We start from the raw sequence: 20,132 nt of genomic DNA, 5'->3' as shown, positions 1-20,132 counted from the left end.
CATTACACATCAGTTGGTTACTTCTTGTCTCAAGTTGGCTTAAAGAAAAACTGAACTTCAGAAATATAACAATTGTATCTTGCTTTTTCATTAGGTTTGTAACTGGTTACTCTCGAGGACCACTTCATATCCTCATTATTCTTAATTATTTGTTTTGGTTTCCCTTAAGGGGATAAGTTGGTTCCTTCTAGAGCTTAAACTAATTTATCCTGCTAGCAAAAATCATGTGAAAAAGTAACTCAGTATGAGACAAGGTACATTTCTGACTAGTACTTTATTGTGCAGAGACTGACAGATGGTTTAAGTAGCTTTAAAACAAGTAGAATAAATCTTATTGATTTACCTGGTTCCGGAGGCAGAAGCTAACAGGTGCAGCTGGGGAGCGCTTGAAGGAAGCACGCAATATCAACCGATCACTCTCACAACTCGGGTAGCCGATCAAAACTATTGGGAGATATTTCAAATTTCATTTAAGCAGTGATCTTTCCAATGATTTTTTTCTTTATTTATTTTGTAATGTCAATTAATTGGCTAATTATTTATCAGAATGCTTGTTGATATCGCTGCATGTTTTATTTTGTAATGTTTATACTTTTTAGTTGTGATTTGTGAATATGCTAGGATTGATTTGACTTGCTCTTCTGACTGTTAAGATCGGAATGATGTTGCTCATCTGAAAGAAGGCAGCATCATGTGCTTGAAGACTTGTAGAGTATGGAGAGTGAATGGTCAAATTTGAGGAATCGTATCTGCTGGCTTTGTAGTCCAAACAGGTTGTCTGGCTAACTTTCTTTTTCTCATTTTCAACCAATTAGGATAGCTGTCATGTTTTTTGAATTCCTTGCCATTGTTGAGTAGTAACTTGGCATTTGTTTATTAAAAGGTTTTAATTAAGATTATGGTGTTCATAACTTTGTAGTGTCACACTAAATAACTTAAAAGAGTTAGTTTGATAGTTGACAAACATGATAGTAATGTTATTGAATAATGACATTCCTCTAGTACTTCTGCCAAAAGGAAATCTTTCCCGGGCCCAACGAGTGATATTAAAATCCCCACCTATGCACAAGGCCACCGAACAATAATCAGCCAAGGAAGACAATTCGGGCCAAACCAATTTCCTTTCTCTGCAACCACAAGGGCCATAGACATTTGTGATCCAGCAAACCTTTTTGCACAAAGTGAGGCATTTGATTGACAAAGAGAAGTGTCTTTTAATGACCTCTGTTACAGATATTTTACTGCTGTCCCACATGGTAAGAATTCCCCCAGAAGATCCAACAGATGCCACATAATCCCAGCCAATATCCTTAGAACTCCACAATGATTTTATAAAAGCCGAGTTCAAGGTGTCCTTCTTAGATTCTTGAATCATGACTACAATTGTTGATGAATTTTTGAAGTGCTGCACGTTTAGAGGAGTCGTTCAAACCCTTAGTGTTCCAGGAGACAACCTTAATAATGACTGGGAGAGGGAAATGGCAGTTGCACATCTAATTTAAGCCAGAATGATTCCACAATCACCGACTATAGACACTAAATCTTTAGGCAAATCCAGGGGAATTTTAATAGGGAGAATATCTTCATCATTGAACAAGACATTCAGATCCATCCCATTAATTTCTGGGACTAATTTAGGGTCAACTTCAGTGTTGGGGACTGCCAATTTAACTGATCTCAACAGTAAGTTGATTAAGTTGGGCAGTAGGAGGGACACGAGACAAGGCATCTGCTGCTTTGTTTTCTAGTCCCGGTTTATACACGACATCAAAATTGTAGCCAAGAAGCTTAGCAATCCACCTCTGATGTTGAGGTTGGATAACCCTTTGTTCCAATAAAAGTTTCAATGATCGTTGATCAGTTTTCACTACAAACCTCTTGCCCAAAAGATAAGGTCTACAGCGTTGCACAGCCAAAACTACAGCCATTAATTCCCGTTCATAAACTGGTTTAGCACGATCCCTCATAGCTAATGTCTGGCTCAAAATAAGAAATTGGCCGATGATTTTGAATTAAGACAGCACCTACCCTGTATCCAGAAGCATCGGTCTCTATTTCAAATGGTAAGGAAAAATCTGGCAGTGCTAAGATTGGGAGAGTCATCATAGCCATCTTTAAATTCTCAAAAGCTTCAGCAGCTGCAACAGTCCATTCATATGCTCCTTTCTTCAATAATTGAGTCAAAGGAGCAGCCATACTTCCATAATTCATTACAAATCTTCGATAATATCCTGTCAACCCAAGAAATCCATGAACTTCACGGACATTAGTGGGCACGGGCCATTCTTTGATAGATCTAATTTTCTCGGAATCAACCTCTACACCCTTGCCCGAAATTATATGGCCAAGATACACCCTTGCCCGAGAGTCCACATTTGATTCAACACATACTCAAGCATGTGACAACCTTCTCTTATCGAATTTTATGTTGTTGTTGAATTTAAAGAAATCAAATAATTATCAATCAACTTTTAAAAAATTAAAAATTTGTTTCTAGACATCCATATTCTTACCGATTAAAAATCAACTTACATATTCTCTTTTTTACTTAATATCTAAAATTTACATATACTTTAAAATTTATTTCTTCTCGTTTCATTTTTTTTCTCATATTTCATTTTTCAAGATTTAAATAGTTTTTTTGCTTTATCTGTACTTTTTTTTGATAGGTTATGAGTTATGAGCTTATAGTTTAGCATTGTTAGGTCGTTTTGAAAATTCAAGTGATACTCCAAGGTTATTCTTGGAATATTCTTTTACATTATATTTGTTAAATCACTATTTAATTTATTAAGAGCTTGATAAATAACCACTAAACTAAAACCATAGAAGATAATTGATAGACCACTAGTACATGTTCTATCACTAACTAACAGACGGTAACTTTGTTATATTTGTGAATATCTTCAGCAATTTTATCATTTAAGACAATTTTTCGTATAATATCGACATGAACATCGTAAGAAAACTCAAATTGAGTAAGTTAAATTTAAAAAAAAAATTGTATGAATGTTTCGAGAACCATTAATTATAAATTCAACATTTTTGAATGAAAAATTGGATTGGTTTGTGGTGACGGCTAAAATGCATGTCTAACAATTATTTTCAATTTCTAATACTTTCATCCATTGCCAAAGTTGGAAACTAATGTTCACAATTTTTTTATCTTATTAAATGAAATTTCACATTTCTTGAAAATTTTGGATTATAATTATTTGAAAAACAAAATATATATTTTTTGCTTTATCGTTACTGAAAATTTTATCTCGTAAAGTTTGATTTGTTTAGTCTAAATTTTAAAAACAAAATATTTGTTTTAGTTATAAAGAAATTGTTTTGGGTTTTAAATGGGTTTTATCACAAATATTTCAAATATATTTTAATCCCTCATCTCCCCTTCTCTCTCACTCACGTTTCAAATTTCATCCCCTACTTCTTCTCTAACGGCTCTCTCTCTCTCTACTTTCTCGTCCTCTCCCCTTCTCTTATCTTCTTCGTCTTCCTCAAAATCGCCCTAACAGCGCCGGATTTCTCAATTGTTGATCGAGTGACAATCATGCCTGCCTGCTTGACAAAGCCTTTTCGGTCTACCAATAATGGAAAAACGATTGCTGGTGACACGAAAGTTGTGCTCAACGCTCTTTTTCCTATTCCACTGCGCGTCGTGGTCTTTCCCTTGCTGGTTGGATGACTACTATGGACGAAGAGCACAACTACTTCCAGTCTCTGGTCGAATTACCCAAGAAGGTAAATTCCAGCGGAGAAAGTCGAGAGCTCCTTAGTTGATCACAAATCCTTCCAAATTCTTTGTTCGTAGACTAATTTGAAATCCTTCCAAAATCTTTGTTCGTAGACTAATTTGAAATCCTTCCAATATGGATCCATGCTGTCTTTTATATCCATAAGATACCAATTAGATTGTGTTAATTATTGTTTATAAGAAAATATTTGTGTGCAGAGTTGCAGTGGGTAAATCTTAATGGCTGGCAGAAAATTGGTTCGGGATATATTACTCTCAACACAAAGTATTTTTTATCAGTTTACTTCCCATCGGGTATTTGCTCTTCCTATGCTTTATCCTTATCCCATCTTTCTCTGCTCTAGTCTTCATAGGATGGATTTCTGTGGTGTAAATTTATTCATCTAGTTTGTTTGATTTATGGTTGCATTTAGGGAGAAGGTAAATTACATAAGCCAAAGTAGTTATGGAAAACATCTCCAATTTATAGCAAGTTAAAGAAAAAAAAAGAAGAGAAAAACAGCAGTTCAAAAAAACTGGGCATCTTGCTTCTTTCTTATTGAAAGTTCTGCCGTTCCTTTCAAGTCAAATTGACCACAAAATGCTCAAATGAGATTCTTCAATAGGAATATGTAACAAAAATATAATATGTAAAAGAATTTTTGTGAAACGTGGGAGAGAAGCGATAACATTATCCTTCAAAAAATTCAGGAGTAAATATTTATGTGAAAGGACATATTATTTGGCCATTTGACCTTATTTGTTATTGAATTATTTGGTTGGAAATGATAAACCGCACACTATTTGGTATTTTGCCTACAAAGTGTATAGTTAATTATCTGTTAGCTTTTGTTTTCCTGTCACAACTTTATGTTTATGTGGCTAATTGTAGCCGAAAGTTTTATTTTTCAATCTTATTTTTCACAGCATAAATGAAACTGTGTTTCAAGAACAAGGTGGCGCTACATCATTCAAGGAAATTCGTCGTAGAGGTCCGTAAGTTTTTTCCTTTGGAGATGTGATACTAACCTGTTTGAATAAAGGAATCTGACTTGGTCTTTTCCTCTTTAACATTATGAATTAGGTCTTTCTCTTTACCAGATTTCGTAGCTGAAGTTTATGAAGTAATCAAACTGGTGTTAACTTCTTATATAAAGGTTAGTGCTAACTGCTAAGCTTATTTCTAAGATGAAAGATGCTTTTATCCCCACCCCAAAGAATATCATTACTATTTATGTTGTGTTTCTGCTAACTAATTCTTGCATAGCATCTGGTTTGATAATTAAAGTAAAGTTTCTGACATGGAGGTTTTCAAGTTGTAATATATATTTTTATGTTTTAGGTAGATTCCCAAACTTTGAAGAAACACTACAGTACTGAGGTAATTGAATGTTGTAAGGCAGAGCATCGGGCTTTCCAGAGCCAAGGTATCTTCTTCGATAACAAGGTAAGGATAGTCCTGATACTACCTTTCTTTTGTTATTGAAGTTTATTGTTCCTTTTGTTGGGGGCTTGGTGGTTGTGCACCTATATTGATTTGTACTTCTGTTAATTAATTATAGTCATTCTCTCTTGTCTGAGTAATTATTGTCAACCATTTTGTTAGCAAAGGCTTCCCATGGATATTCAGTTTGTTGTGCTGCATGTCCACGATGATTTTCGTGATTTTAGTTCTAGATACATAAAAAGGGCCTTTGCATCACGACATGAATGACTATTTTTTAATATGAACCTACAATGCCCCAAATGAATGCTGGATTAAATTAGATACAGGGCAGATAGAGAGTGAGATGGAGAGTGTTTGTGTGCTTTAGAGCCATCTGTCCCTAAAACATAGTTTCTTCCCCCCTTATAAGAAGTAAGTTTATTGATGTATGTAATTTACAAAAGGTTTGGTGGAACACCTACAACAATCTTTTTGAACTTTTTGGTAGGTTATGAATTACGAACTTGTATTGAATATTTGTTAGGTCGTTTTAATAATTCAAGTGATGCTTAGAAAATGCAACCGAGCTTAAACAATTCTGCACATTTTTCTAAAATTTTAGTTTAACCTTTTTAATAAAATTCGATGGAAATTCTTGTTTTCTTTTGTAGGAATAAAGGAAAATGAAATATAACCAAACTTGGGATCTTTGCAAGCAAGCTTCCATGAAGAAACTAGGTTACAAGGGGAGGTCTTCTGTTCTCCTTTTTCTTTTCTTTTTTTCCATCCGTAGAATCTTGCTTAAAATGCTTTGAGGACAATGCATATTTTTAAGTGGGGGGTGGGGTTGTAGCCTTGCACATTCCATGTCCTTTGGGAAATTTTCATTTTGCAAATTTTGCTAAAAATGTCAAAATTTAGAAACTTTTGTAATGCTCTATGCTTAGAATAAGTACCATGTCTACTTCGCTTTTTAGCATAAAAAAGCATGTATGCCTAACGCATGAGAACGGAGCTCGGATTTGTGATTGTATTTGTTATTTGAATATGTTACACATGTTGAAAATGCATATGTTGATAGCTTAGAAATGAGTAGAACACTTGGTTCATTTTCTGAATATTGTGAATTGTGTACATAATAATATGTGCGGTTCTCTTTTTTATCTCAATTTAATCCCTTTTTTGCCATATTCTAATGCCTTTTTTATATTAATTTTAAATCCCTCTTTTGGCCATACACATTTGTATAAGATTGTTTGAAAGCAAAATATGATTTTAGGTCAGGTAGAAAGTAAAGTCGGCAAGTTCTTAGAGTTCTTCACCCAACAGAACAGTCGATAAAAACAAAACAATACGACCAAGCTGCTAAGGGTTGCAAAACCCGACCCCCGCCTAGTGGGTCACTAGAGTTCCCCAGCATGGCAGCCGGTAGAGAGGGAGAGAGAAAAAAAAAAGGGAACCAAGCCAACCGCTTAGGTCAAGTAAAATGTGCGCCGAGATCCCCCGGTTTCAGAGTTTTCGTGGGGATCCTCTCCGCTTTTCTTGCCTAAGAAAAACCCGACCCTGCCTAGTAGGTCCTTAGAGTTTTTCACCCAGCATGGCAGCCGGTAGAGAGGGAGAGAGAAAAAAAGAGGGAGCCAAGCCAGCCGCTTAGGTCAAGTAAAATGCGCGCCGAGATCCCCCGGTTTCAGAGTTTTCGTGGGGATCCTCTCCGCTTTTCTTGCCTAAGCAAAACCCGATCCCGCCTAGTAGGTCCTTAGATTTCTTCACCAAGCATGGCAGCCGGTAGAGAGGGAGAGAGAAAAAAAGAGGGAGCCAAGCCAACCGCTTAGATCAAGTAAAATGCGCGCCGAGATCCCCCGGTTTCAGAGTTTTCGTGGGGATCCTCTCCGCTTTTCCTGCCTAAGCAAAACCCGACCCCCGCCTAGTAGGTACTTAGAGTTCTTCACCCAGCATGGCAGTCTGTGAGAGGGAGCGAGAAAAAAAAGAGGGAGCCAAGCCAGCCGCTTAAGTCAAGTAAAATGTGCGCTGAGATCCCTCGGTTTCAGAGTTTCGTGGGGATCCTCTCCGCTTTTCTTGCCTAAGCAATACCCGATCCCGCCTAGTAGGTGCTTAGAGTTCTTCACCCAGCATGGCAGCCGGTAGAGAGGGAGAGAGAAAAAAAAGAGGGAGCCAAGCCAGCCGCTTAGGTCAAGTAAAATGCGCGCCGAGATCCCCCAGTTTCAGAGTTTTCGTGGGGATCCTCTCCGCTTTTCTTGCCTGAGCAAAACCTGATCCCGCCTAGTAGGTCCTTAGATTTTTCTTCACCAAGCATGGCAGCCGGTAGAGAGGGAGAGAGATAAAACAGAGGGAGCCAAGCCAGCCGCTTAGATCAAGTAAAATGCGCGCCGAGATCCCCCCGGTTTCAGATTTTTCGTGGGGATCCTCTCTGCTTTTCTTGCCTAAGCAAAACCCGACCCCCACCTAGTAGGTACTTAAAGTTCTTCACCCAGCATGGCAACCTTTAGAGAGGGAGCGAGAAAAAAAAAGAGGGAGCCAAGCCAGCCGCTTAGGTAAAAAAGAAGAATTATCATTCCCAGCCAAAAAGTTGAAAGCATTTTGGTTTTCACCTCCCTCCATTTCTAATGCTGCTGATGATGGTGATGGAGTCAATGGACCTCTGCCAAGAGTGTTCATATCACAAATTCTCGTGGATTAGTTGAGTAAATAAACTCAAGGTGCGTTTCACCAAATTCTCGATATGCAAAAATCTGAATATATATTTTTTTCCTGAAATTTGGCTACAACCTGTATCTTGGTGCTGCAGTAAGTGTATTGTTTTTTTTAAAACACAAACTACTAGCATTTTTATTATTGAACTGATGAACAAAAATTCAGACAAATTAATCATTTACCTCATTTTTCCCTCCTCTCAAAATACATCATGGAAAGAATAAAACAAACACAAAATCAATAACGTGAGGCAAACCACAGTTTGAACCATGCACAATGCTCTCTCTTTCTAGACTTTTAATGCACGGTCATTCTGTTTTCCGGCACTAGTTGTAAAGCAGTTCTCACTTTCACGCCACCTCCAACAACTTTTGTGTTGATGTTATTATTTTCCATCTTCTTATGGTTAAGTTGGAGTTTTTCCTTGAACAACTTCCTCAGCTGCCTTAGGCTAGTATTATCATTCTTCACCACTAACTGAATGAACTTTGCTTTGTTCTGTTCTTTTTCAGCTTCTTCTTCCTCAGCATCTGGGTTGTCCATTAGCAAACTAATGGTTTGTTCTTCAACGGGAGATTTGGCTTCTATTGTTGGCCTAGGGAATTGGTTTGCCAATGATTGAACTGCATTGTTGTTGGAGGATGTGATAGTGATTTCCACCAAAGCTTCCTCACATTGAACAATGGCATTTGGGATTTCTGGTTGTGAGTCGATAGCTTCGACAATTATGTCTTTAGGAACAGTTTCTTCTTCCATTTTCCATTGGATCTTGACATCAACCAAATCATCAGAAACATTCTCAGGGAACTCCTCCGTGGACTTATTGATAATTGTATCATCTTCTTTAGCTTGAACAGAACTTTTCTCCATTTTTGTTTCCTTCTTGTCTCCTTCAATGTCAGCATCTGATGCTACATTTCCGGTTGTGGGATCTGATCATTTTCATCTTGATCGTCTTTCACTTCCAAAGATTCTTCATCACTGCTCAAGGCATCATCTCCATCAACTTCAGTTTCTTCTTCCACATTTTCGTGGGGAAGAGACAGTTCTTCAGCAGAGTTATTCACGTGTGTTTTCTTCTTCAACATCTTCTTCAATTTTATGTTCTAATTCACAGGTAGACTCATTTTGTTGAGATTCAAATTCCATACCAAATTCTTCTGCAATGCTCGATTTGTGAACTTCAGTAACATCCAAGTCTTCAGTAGGCAGAGAAGATTTGTCAGATTCATTGATTTCCTCAGCAGAAATCTCCACAGAATCATCATCTTTCGAAACTTCATTTACTTTTTCATCTTCAGAGAAGCATTGCACATCCGAGTTAGCATGAGGTGCCTCTGTTTTAGAATCATCAACGCTCTTTGCACTAATTACATTTTCATCAAAAGATTTTAACAGATCATCAAGAACCATTTCTGGTTCCTTCTCTGAGAGTGCAGTAAGTGTATTGTTAGCAATGTAGTAGGCATAAGGTAGGAACATGATGCATTTTGTGTTTTATCCATCTAAGTTTTTGGTTTATGCAACAAAACCTTAGCTTGAATTACAACTTCATATCATTTTTCCTACTGCATTCAGGACATAATCAGAAGATACACTGAATGTTCTTGCATTGGGAAGAAGCATGCTGCTTTTGCTGGTTCTTTGGGTTCCTTCACATGGGAAAAGCCTTCACATTCAGAGCTTGAGCAATTAGCAAGGTTATTATTCTCCCATGACTCTGAAACTTATGTTATTTAGTTCACCATATTATCGTCGATAATGAACCAAATTTCATTTCTGAATTGCGATTTGACCAAGAATTTGAAAACAAAAATGCATATTGTTTTCTTTTTTATTCTTTTCTATTGCGTATCATTTTCTATTGGTCATTTGTTGTGCAATGTCTTCGTCTTAAGTCATTGGTTACTTTGTAAAGAGAAAAACAAAGTGATTTATTTCATCGTTCTACTCTTTCTACAACATTTCCGTACAAAAACAAGAACACTGCTAACAGGTAGATCAAACTTCGCTAAAATTCGTTTCCCTTCTTGGAAGATATTCGTCCATGCCTAAACCTACAGCTGGAAACTGATTGTTCTCGATCATGTCCAGTGCTGAACCCGCAAATGGATTGGAAGGATCAAGGGTGAAGGTTTATTTTCTTCTTATCGTTGGTTAGAGTTTTTCTTTCGTTTTGTTCTGCTTTGAGTCAATTCCATTGTTTTTTAAGAATTTAAAGTTATGGGTGTGATGATCCTTTGTTAGGAACGTTTTGGCAAGACTGGAGACTGCTTATCTGAGTCGGAATCCCACTGCAAAATCATTTTGGAGCTTATTTGATCAGTTCATGTTGATACAAATTTCTCTTGATCGTAATGCATTTGGAACTTTTGGAGTATTTTTCTTCCTTCCATTTATTTTCAACTTTCAATTTCATTTTCAATTTCTGCGTATTTTTTATTCTTTCTTATGTATATTGTTTTCTAATGGTCATTTGTGGTGCAAATTCTTTCCTTTTAAGTCAATGGTTATTTTGTAAATAGAAAAACAAATGAACCATGTCATCGTTCTACTCTTTCTACAACATTTCCATAAAGAAGCAAGAAAACAATAGTCTTTTGTGATTTAACATTTTGCCATTCGTGGCGATACCCTTAAATCTCCTCACAATCTCTTTGTTCTTCCAACAATCATTAAGAAAAATCCCTCGAATCTGAACCCCATGTCTTTTCTTTTCTCCTCACCAGCTAGAATTTTGCCCACTCTCCAAACAAAATCTTTTCAACCTTATTTTTCTTTACTACCCATTTCCAAAAATTTGATTTCCCTCCTCGAAAAATCATCGTCCATGCAGAAACCTGCGGTGGGAGCTGATTGTTCTCGATCAAGTCCAGTGCTGAACCCCCAAATGGATTGCAAGGATCAAAGGTTAAGGTTTATTTTTTTGTTATCATTGGTTAGAGTTTTTGTCTTTTTTTTTTTCTGCTTTGAGTTAATTTCATTGTTTTTGAAGAATTTAAAGTTGTGGGTTGTGCTGATTCTTTCTTAGGAACGTTTTGGAAAACCTGGAGACTGCAAATCTGAGACGGAATTCTACTCAAAATCCGTTTTGGAGCTTGTTCTATCTGTTCATGGTGAACCAAGTCCGTTTTGTTCTGCTTGCACTTTCATTTTGAATTTTTGCATATTTTTTATTCTTTTCGATGTATATTGTTTTCTAATGGGCATTTAGTGTGCAATGTCTTTCTTTTAAGTCATTGGTTACTTTGTAAAGAGAAAAAAAAGAGAATTATGTCCTTGTTCTACTCTTTCTACAACATTTACATAAAAAAGCTGCTAAAACAGGCAAATCAAACTTCCTTAAGCATTCAATTGGCCATTTAGTCTTTGGGGATTTAACATTCTTCCATTCTTTTTGTTACCCTTAAATCTCTTTGTTCTTCCAACAATCATTAAGAAAAATCATTGTAAATCGAACCCAATGTGTTTCATTTTTCTCCTCATCGGCCAGGATTTTGTTTGGGGAGTTGACAAAATTCTGGCCAATGAGGAGAAAAATGAAACACATGGGGTTCAGTTTACAATTTTGTCAACTCCCCAAACAAAAAAAAGCACCTCCAATCACCATAACACCCTCTTCATTGACAGACATTATATTGATAAGTCTTCTGCTGAGAACTGAGCACAAAAGATACACAATATTGGAATATCAATTATTTTGATTGTCTGATGTACTGCTCCAGTCTAAAGGAAATGATACAAAGTTGATAATTACAAAAGCACGAAAATAGGTTCTTATGTAGAATCAAAGGGAAATTATCTAAAAGAACTACACCACACGAGTAAAAAATTTATTGAAAGAAACTAATATGACCAAGATATCGGAAGGAAAGATCAGAGGGAGAAAAGGATACAATTGGTCCATTAAAATGAGCAAACGGTGTTTCATGCCCAGAGAGTTCATGGATTGTACTAGCCCTAGAAGAAAAATCTCGTATCAACCATACTATCATTTATTTCGTGTCACGCTATTCTAGGAAGAAGAAACATGCTCCTACAATTATCATAAATAAATGATACTTCAATTTTCAGGAGCAGAAAACTCAAAGATAACGATTGTTATCAAAGGGCAAAAACGATGGAACCTATATATGGCCCGCTTCGACAGACCAAAATGGAATTCATTCATATTGAATAATTTTAAAAATAAGTACCTTGATTGTACAATCTGCTGAATCAGTACAAAACCACATGTTACTTGGATCAAATGCAACGGTCCTTACCACCCAAAGTGACCACTTATGACCTATACACCGAAAGACAAGTGTTGATTTTTATGGGCACAAAGTGGCAAAATATCCCATGCAAGATACACATAATAATTCATATGAGATGTTAAATCATAAATGAGAGAATAATAAAGTCAACAGAAAGAGACATAAAAACGGCCAGAAAGAGACATAAAAGCGGCTCACAGGATTAACTGGTACAAATAAAAATAAGAAAAATACCACCAAGTATCAGCGCCATAGACATACCTCCAAAACCTGGAATTAAACCAAGCTGAAGTTCAGGTAATCCTAACTGTGCAGTTTTGGTTGATAATCGTGCATGGCATGCCTACAAACCAAAATAATATAAAATATTTTTAAACAATGATTTTAAAGATTTAATTGTCTACAAGAAGTTCTAAGACATACAATAGCGACCTCTAACCCTCCACCCAAAGCAAGTCCGTCAATAGCAGCAACAGCAGGGCACTGTATACTTCAACAGCAACAGCAAGTCCCTCTACGATAAGCAAGTGAATGGGGCCGGTGCGTGGCGAACGGAAGGGTGAATCAAGCCATTTCTCGCCTCAACCCCCTAACATAATAATGAAAGAGGGGTACGGGGTAATTTCCACCTGACTGTGATAGCCCTCTCGATACCGCTCCGTGGGCTTCCTCAGACTGACGGCCGATTTCCCGTCGCCTTAGCCTCTTCCCAGTGCGCGAAGCCCCAACGAGGAAGATGTTAGTGCTTTCTCATTGGGTCAATAATCCAAATCACTCTTTTTTTTCTGTAAGGAGAGGGTCAAAGGATTTGATTGAGACTGTAAGGAGAGGGCGAAGAGACTCGATCATAGGGAGAGGGGCGAGCCTAGGGAAAAAGATAAGAAAAGGCTCAGCCTTCTCTTGCTTTCCCAACCTCTTCCTTCTAAAGGCTGCCCTCTCTCGGCTGGATCTTGGTCAAGCCTACTACGAGGATCCCGTATCCAGCAACCCAACCTAAAAAAGGGCATAAAAAAGCCTTATCTAGGTTGGAACTATGAAGCTGACCTTATTATTCAAAGGGTAAAGGGCTTTTGAAGCAGGTGCGCAGGTGAAAAGAATATTGACAGCAGCTCGACCAAGAAAGAGGAAGCCCACGTAGCGGAACAGAGAGAGAGTATGAAAGAGAGTTGAATGATCTCTGAATTCGATCTTTCCTTCCTTTTAGCTGCTCTTCTTATTTCTTGAGAGGTGCGAAGCTGCTTTACTTACAGGAGAGGAGCGCACTTCTCTTTTCCCTTTAATAGACTAGTGGGGGGGGGTCCCGTGGTTCCTATACCGCCGCCTTTCCTGGTCCTTTTCTTTTAGTGCTTCGACCCGAAGCAATAGCTTAACGCTAGTTCAGTGGATAAGATGGTTGCGCTCCAGCTCACTCAAGAATGGGACGGCAATGGTCCGCCGGCAAGCTCGTTCTGATCTTGGATGCAGTACATTGGAATCCTGAAGCACCACCACGAACGCTACCGCGCGTGAACCTGCGGTGCGGTAAGGCACCACCCAGTTGTGCCAGCAGCCAACTCCGGCGTGTCAGCTTAGTTATCCTCATCAAGCCACTTACTGAATGTCTAGCTTCCCAACAGGTAGACGGTTCCTTTTCCCCCAGATCAATGAAGAAGGGAGAAGTCAGTTGATTCGGAAGAATCACCGAAAGCGAAGCGCTATGCCGGGGGGGGGAGGAGAAGAAACGGCTCCGAAGAAAGCTATTTTGGTTCCCAATGTTTCTCCACGCCCAACGAGATGCGTCAACCTCCGGATGCTTTACTTCTAACCCCACAAGGTTCCGAGACGGAGCTTAACCTGAGTCTCGGTTAAGAACGGCGATGATCTACGTTTCACACGGCACACGATTCCATGGATAGTTTCATTCGAGATCGTGATGGAGGACATAGCTTACGATCATCGGCTTTGATCATCCCACTAGGCATTTGATTAGGACATTGCACAATGATCCGAACACTTTGTCGCATCTCCTCGATACGGATACAGTAAACGATCATAGCGATCTCCTCCGGTACCTACTGGTACGTCAGTTCCAATTGGTCATGAACATCGTAAGGTGCTGCTCTTCGCAAATCCCAGCATACCCCTGGTTGGGATGGGTAGGCCCACCACTTCACTTTCACTTAGGCCCGGGCCAAGTCAGTGGGGGGACCCTGTCGGGCTCCTTCCCCCCCCAAAAAAAAGAAACTGTACGTGAGAGTTTCCCTTCATACAGCTCTAATCATTCTCAGATGCCCCGAGAGGCATCCTTTCCTTCTTTCTTGGGTTGGTTCACGCGCATTCTAGGATAGGCCGCAACAGCAGGGAATCACAAACAAGGGTCAGACACTTAGCTACATCCGCACGCAAAAGGAATGTGGTTCTGCTTGAGGCTTTCTTTCTTTTCATGTCTCATGCATTCAAAAAGGGAATAAGGAAAGACCTGAATGAAAGTGAAGAGCCCTCGACTCCCAGAAAGACATGAAGACGAACGATGTTGGGAGAATTGAATTTTGATGCTAAAAAACTAGTCCGAAGGACGCCTATTTTTTGGACTTGATTTATGGGGTGGATAAAAAGAGAAAATTCTGAGCTCTTTGCGCCTTCGCAGTATCCTTTGCACCTACTCCGATCATTCTTTGAGCCTCCTACGGTCCTCTCTTTCTAGGTCAATCTTTCTTTGGGTTAATCTGGATAGTCCTTCGGACCAGTTCTTCCCGCTGAACTTTGAATTGATCCTGAACGCATATTTCATTGCGCCTCAGTCGCAGTCCGGAGGACCTGTGACGCATCTGGACCTTTCTTTTTAGTTCTTTGCTTTCTTGCATTGAGCCTGATTTTTGTTCTTCGCTTCGCAATATTCTTTGCGCCTTATAATTCAATGTAGATGTGTTAAGCTTGATAAAGTCAGAAGGCGCAAACTCAAATTTCATTCAGCCTTTCTTTTTTCATTCATAAAGAAAAAAATAGGGATTGGAAAGGAAAGCCTAGGAGAAAAGGCAATTCATTCATGGACCTACTACATCCTCTCTCATTTGCGAGACACATGAATTTCTCAAGTGTGAGTCAGACTTCCAGTTTCATTCTCATTAGTTCTCTCTTTCCCAAGGCAAAAGGCTGATTTCTCTTTTGACTGGGATTCTAATCACAAGCGCTGCGCCTATGGCTCTTCCTCCTATGCTTTCTTCTAGCTGCTGCGCCTATGGCTCTTCCTCCTATGCTTTCTTTCTGTCTCGCTTCGCCTATTTTTTGGTCCGTCCTCCGGCTCCATAAGACAGGGATATTGTAGGAGGCGCGAAGCGAAGCGACTTCCAGGTGCGAAGGCGTCACAGGTCCGGAGGACCCGTCTGTCCTTCGGACAGTCCGAAGGTGAAAAGAATATTGAATGGATGAGGCTGAATGAAATTTGAGTGAAAGATTAGACTTTAAATGGACACCAAATTCCTAAAGTGGGGCGCAGTTGCGCAAAGCAAGCCCATTACACGAGAAGAACCCTAAAGTTTTTGGGATCGACTTTTGGATAGGCTCGCTTCTCCGCTTTGATCTAGGAAAAAGCCCAGTCAGCCACCAACTCGGTGCAGGTCACGTGACCTACAGCTCGGCCTTCGCTTTTTGAGGCTTCCTCTACCCACATCTCTATGTGCCCGCAGCACTTCCATATGGAGAAAGATAGGCTTACCATGTTCCATCAATAGCACCTAACCTATGCCGATTTTGGCGGACCGTGCTCCACCCCGGTGAACTTATGCGGTGGAGACGTACCCAGAGGCCAGAGGCGAATCCGTTCACGGTCCGTAGGACCAAGACCATTCTCAGGTGGGTGGCCCGCCCCGCCTAGAACAGTCATCTTTGACTGGGCTTACACACATTCGCTCACTTACGCTGTCCCCCCTCAGCTTACCCTAGCCCCGGGCCTTTTGCTCTTCTAACGTAAGCTCCAAGGCTTCACACCAAGTCTTCACTGACATAATATGCATGCTTAAGTAGGGTCAGGCAGAACCCTTGTTGCCTGATGGGAACTTCCCCCATATTGCTATCAATGTCTTCATGTCGCACGACCTCTTAACATTACACCACTGAATCCCCAATCCTTTGCTTGCTGTGCAGTGACAGTACCAATATCCACTAATCGTTGTTTCCAGATACGGTTGCCGATTGACATCTCTTCTAATTCGTCGATACGAGAAGCAAATTGTTGTGTGAAGGAATCAATATCTCGACATAAGCCAAGAGGCAGATCTTGTGCCACTCCACCTGGTCGTATGAAACTGGCATGCATCCTGGCTCCCGAGACTCTTTCATAGAATTCAAATAATTTCTCCCGCTCCTCAAAAGCCCACAGGAACGGAGTTGATGCTCCCACATCATAGCATGAGTAGTTAAAGCAAGTGAATGAATTTGAATTCGAGTGATTTCACGGAATAAGACTCGTATATATTGAGCTCGTAATGGTACCTCGCAATTCAAAAGTCTCTCTACAGCTGAAGAATGAGCGTGTTCTTGGGCCATCGTAGAAACATAGATAGGGTCGACGACGGAACGAAGAACTCACTTTCCTACAGCTTTTTCGTACACGTTCACTTGCATCACATACACAAGTGCTCTCTGAACCGTGCAATAAGGTCACCCATAACACGGCTCTCCCACTTAAGTTACCCCAGGCCATGCTATTCAATGAGATTGGAAAAATCAATGGCAGCGTAACGTAAGAAAAGGTATTTCAAGCTGGTCGCCTTTGGAAGCCTGAGCCGGTAAGCAAAGCGCGACTTCCCAGGATAGTCGAACTGATTTATGGTAGGCTTTCTCAAATTCTTTGAGCCTCTCTCTATTTATTTATGTTTATGGATGGGCGAAGGAGTCCTTTATCAAGCTTAACTGAGCCTTTATGACTGCCTATTTCTCAAATTCTATGATCCTCTTGAGTCTGTAAAATCGCAATATTCTTTGTCAATCAAATTCTTTGATCCTTGCGACTGAGTAGGCGAGTGTCCAGGTGGTCAAAGCCCTCAATAATAAGGGATAGCTCTGACTTTGAAAACCACTTTTCACCTTCCATATTAACCTCTTTGAGCCTTGGACTGATTTATGGAACTTGAATCCTCGATCATTCATGCAATTCCTTCTTTAGGCTTTCTCTTTCCGACTACTTCTAAAAGAAGGCACCCAATAAAGAAGAAAAAGGTCTTGTCATCGAGATCGACCTCTTTCCCGAGGCATTGGAAATCCAGACCGGCTCAGAGAATGGCGCAATTTAGCCCTTCGTTTCGCCAACAAAGAAGTCAGAATCTTTCCCATTCCTTCTTTGCCGAGCCGCCTCTCTTCGCCATTCGAAGTACTACCTCTGCCTCGCAATATTCTTTGCGCCTCCTTTGAAATTCAATAAAGAAAAAAGAAATAGCACTGAGTCTGTGATTTTGCCGGCCGGCCCCGGGGGAGTTTACTCGACCCATTCTCCAGTCTCCCGCACAGAAAAAGTCAGTGTGCGACTCCGTATGAGGACCTCTTTCCCTTCTGCCCACTCTCCGTTCATACGGTTCTCAAAGCAGAGGAGGAAGGGTGGGCTGCAGGTACCACGAGCCCTCTGTCCCACACATCTATCCAGAAGCAAGTGTAGTTCACCGGTTCCACCGAATGCTCCTATCTCTCGGCAAAGATCGTGTGAGTGTGCAGTTATGCTTCGGATGCTTCGCCATAGAATAGATCAACCCAGTTCCCCTTCTTTTCCGGTGCACTCGCTTTATATCTCCGACACACAAGGAAGGACGCGGTGGGAAGAAAGCAGCCCTAGCCTCTGTCCGACCGATCATTCCGCTGGCATCTTGCATTCACGCCTCCGTTTGACTGCCGCTCGGGGATGTAGTTGTAGATACGTTAGTCTTAGTGGGTCGTTGGCTCCACCTCTTATCTCCTTCTACGACATGCTGTTGTCGTCGCCATATGGAATATGTAACTTAGTCATCTCTGCCTCGCTGCGGGTCAGCACCTCCGAAAGAAAGGGAGGACTTCATTCAGTGACTCCGCGATCGCCCTCTGAACGATCAGAATAAGGTAAAGCTTGAAGATAAGTTTTGTACTCTATTAATTTCTCAGTCCCTCTAGTCGGGTGGGCGCCGGTCTTTCGACCAGATCCCCCTAAAAACCGTACGTGCGGGTCTCCCCGCATGCGGCTCACGCCATTCGAGGTGGCCCAGCCCAGCATGAATTCGCAAATCAATCCTGTAGTTCAATATTGAGACTGCTTGACCTCGGAAGCTAATTCGCGTGTAGGCAGCGCTCTCTCTCGTACCCTTTCAAAGAGATCTATTCATTGAATGGACTTTCTTATCTTTTATAGGAAAGACAAGTCAAGAGGATCAAAGAATTTGAGAAATAGTGGTCCGGTCCGTCCGGAGGACTCAAGGATTCCGCTAAAGTTTACCGAAGGTGAAAAGAATATTGAATGAATGAGATTAGGCGCAAAGAATATTGGAATATGAATTCCATTAGAACGCTCCTTTTTAGAGTCCTTCGGACGTCCTCAGGCGCAGAAAGCTAAGCTAATATGGATATAAAGAACGACTAAGGACGGAGGACGGGTGCAAAGAATTAAAGGCTCGGCTTTCTATTAAGGATCAATGAACATCCATAAATAGCGGGAAGAACTGGTCCGAGGATTTATCCGTAGGACTCTAAAACGGAGGACCCAAAGAAAGATTAGACATTCACTCTTTTTCCAAGAATTGATGCACTTCCATAAAGATCTTTCGACCAGACATAACCTTGAATGAGGCCTTTGAAAATAGGGGAAAAGCCTTCCATTTCCGTCAAATGACCCGGCCTCCCCTGGCTCTTCCACCGTCCGGGCTCCCTTTCCCGCCTATGCTATGCTCCCCCCGGCGCAGGCCTACCACGCTTCGCGCCTGCGGCGTTTTCGCCAGACGGTCTTTGCCAGTAGTGCCATCCTCCCCGCTGGCTGTATGGGCAGGTTGCCCCTCGCTGCTGCCTGATCTTAGGCTATGGATTATAGGAACGAACAAATGTAGTTGAATGAGACAGCAGGCGGGTTACACGTTCCACTGTGCCGAGATGTGAGGTGCAGGTGGTGATGATCACCCCGGGGTATGCGCGGGAGCCCTTGACAGGCACTCCAGGACCCGCCAACGCTCATTCAAACCCTAGGCTTTTTTCTTGGAGGTCCTCCATTCATCCGACCAGAGGTGTGGATAACGAGGCCACCTTCACAACCTTCTCCCTTCTGTCCCTATGTTGTAGTAAGGTAGGGCGGTTCGCTTGAGTAGAAAAACCGCCCCTTAGCCCGGTGCTCATGACGCGCTACGGAACCTCCACCGTGTCGAGGGACCAAGCAGGGCATAGCTAGCGGCATAGGAGCCGACTCGGCGTCAGCGGCTTCGTGCCGCACTGGAGTAATCCAATATGGGGTTCCGCACGTTCCACCACTTCTCCGTTCATTTCCAATACTGATCGTGAAACACCATGAGCAGCAGGATGTTGAGGTCCGGAATTCGAAGTGAAATTTTTTAATTTGCCTGTTCCTAGTCGTCATGGGAAAGAAAGGAAGAAAGAAGAAAGAGATTATTCCCTCTGAGCTTGTCCAGTACTACCAGTACTCAAAATGCATCTCCTTCGCCCGCGCGCGATAGCTCTACCAGGCGTGGCGCTGGCGTGCAAGCGAAGCGCTATTGGCGGCAATAAATAGCTCACTGAGCGATGATTGATGAAGTCCCTACCTCTTTGATTTTATTTGGGCATTTGTCTCGCAATATTCTTTGCGCCTCTCTTGTTCCAGAGAAAAGGATCATGGCGCCCCAGAACCGTGACATCCAGCAGCAGCATCTCCTTGCATGCGAGAGACAACTATGCCAGCCTCATTCTCGGCTCAGTTATGAAAGAAAGCGCAGACTCCGATCATTCTTTGAACCTTTGTCAACTCATCTGGAGCTTTGATTTTAGGAGTGGGAATTGAACCGCTTATTTAAGCTAT

At 41.0% G+C, this 20,132-nt stretch overlaps 1 protein-coding gene, 1 long non-coding RNA gene and 1 pseudogene across 3 annotated transcripts; 2 read left to right on the top strand and 1 right to left on the bottom strand.

The window, feature by feature from the left end:
• Positions 1-714: 714 nt before the first annotated feature.
• Positions 715-4,692, top strand: LOC116404450. 2 transcript variants are annotated; one of them, XR_004217288.1, is made up of 3 exons: positions 715-773; positions 3,959-4,054; positions 4,667-4,692. It is a non-coding gene; the product is annotated as an uncharacterized LOC116404450 (long non-coding RNA). The 2 variants fall into 2 exon arrangements; XR_004217287.1 differs by lacking the exon at positions 4,667-4,692 and adding an exon at positions 4,174-4,214.
• A 4,096-nt stretch (positions 4,693-8,788) lies between these two features.
• Positions 8,789-9,359, bottom strand: LOC116404500 (major centromere autoantigen B-like). Its single transcript, XM_031887016.1, has 2 exons — positions 9,029-9,359; positions 8,789-8,925 (listed from the first exon to the last, which is right to left on the bottom strand). The coding sequence occupies exons 1-2, from the start codon at positions 9,357-9,359 to the stop codon at positions 8,789-8,791; spliced, it is 468 nt and encodes a 155-aa protein (XP_031742876.1).
• Positions 9,360-17,392: 8,033 nt separating this feature from the next.
• On the top strand, positions 17,393-18,235 carry LOC116404499 (annotated as a pseudogene).
• Positions 18,236-20,132: the final 1,897 nt, after the last annotated feature.

Source organism: Cucumis sativus, chromosome 6, assembly GCF_000004075.3.
Source record: "Cucumis sativus cultivar 9930 chromosome 6, Cucumber_9930_V3, whole genome shotgun sequence".
Classification (NCBI taxonomy): Eukaryota; Viridiplantae; Streptophyta; class Magnoliopsida; order Cucurbitales; family Cucurbitaceae; genus Cucumis; species Cucumis sativus.
The sequence above is the reverse complement of the archived record's forward strand: the minus strand, read 5'-3'. Positions and strand labels throughout refer to the sequence as shown.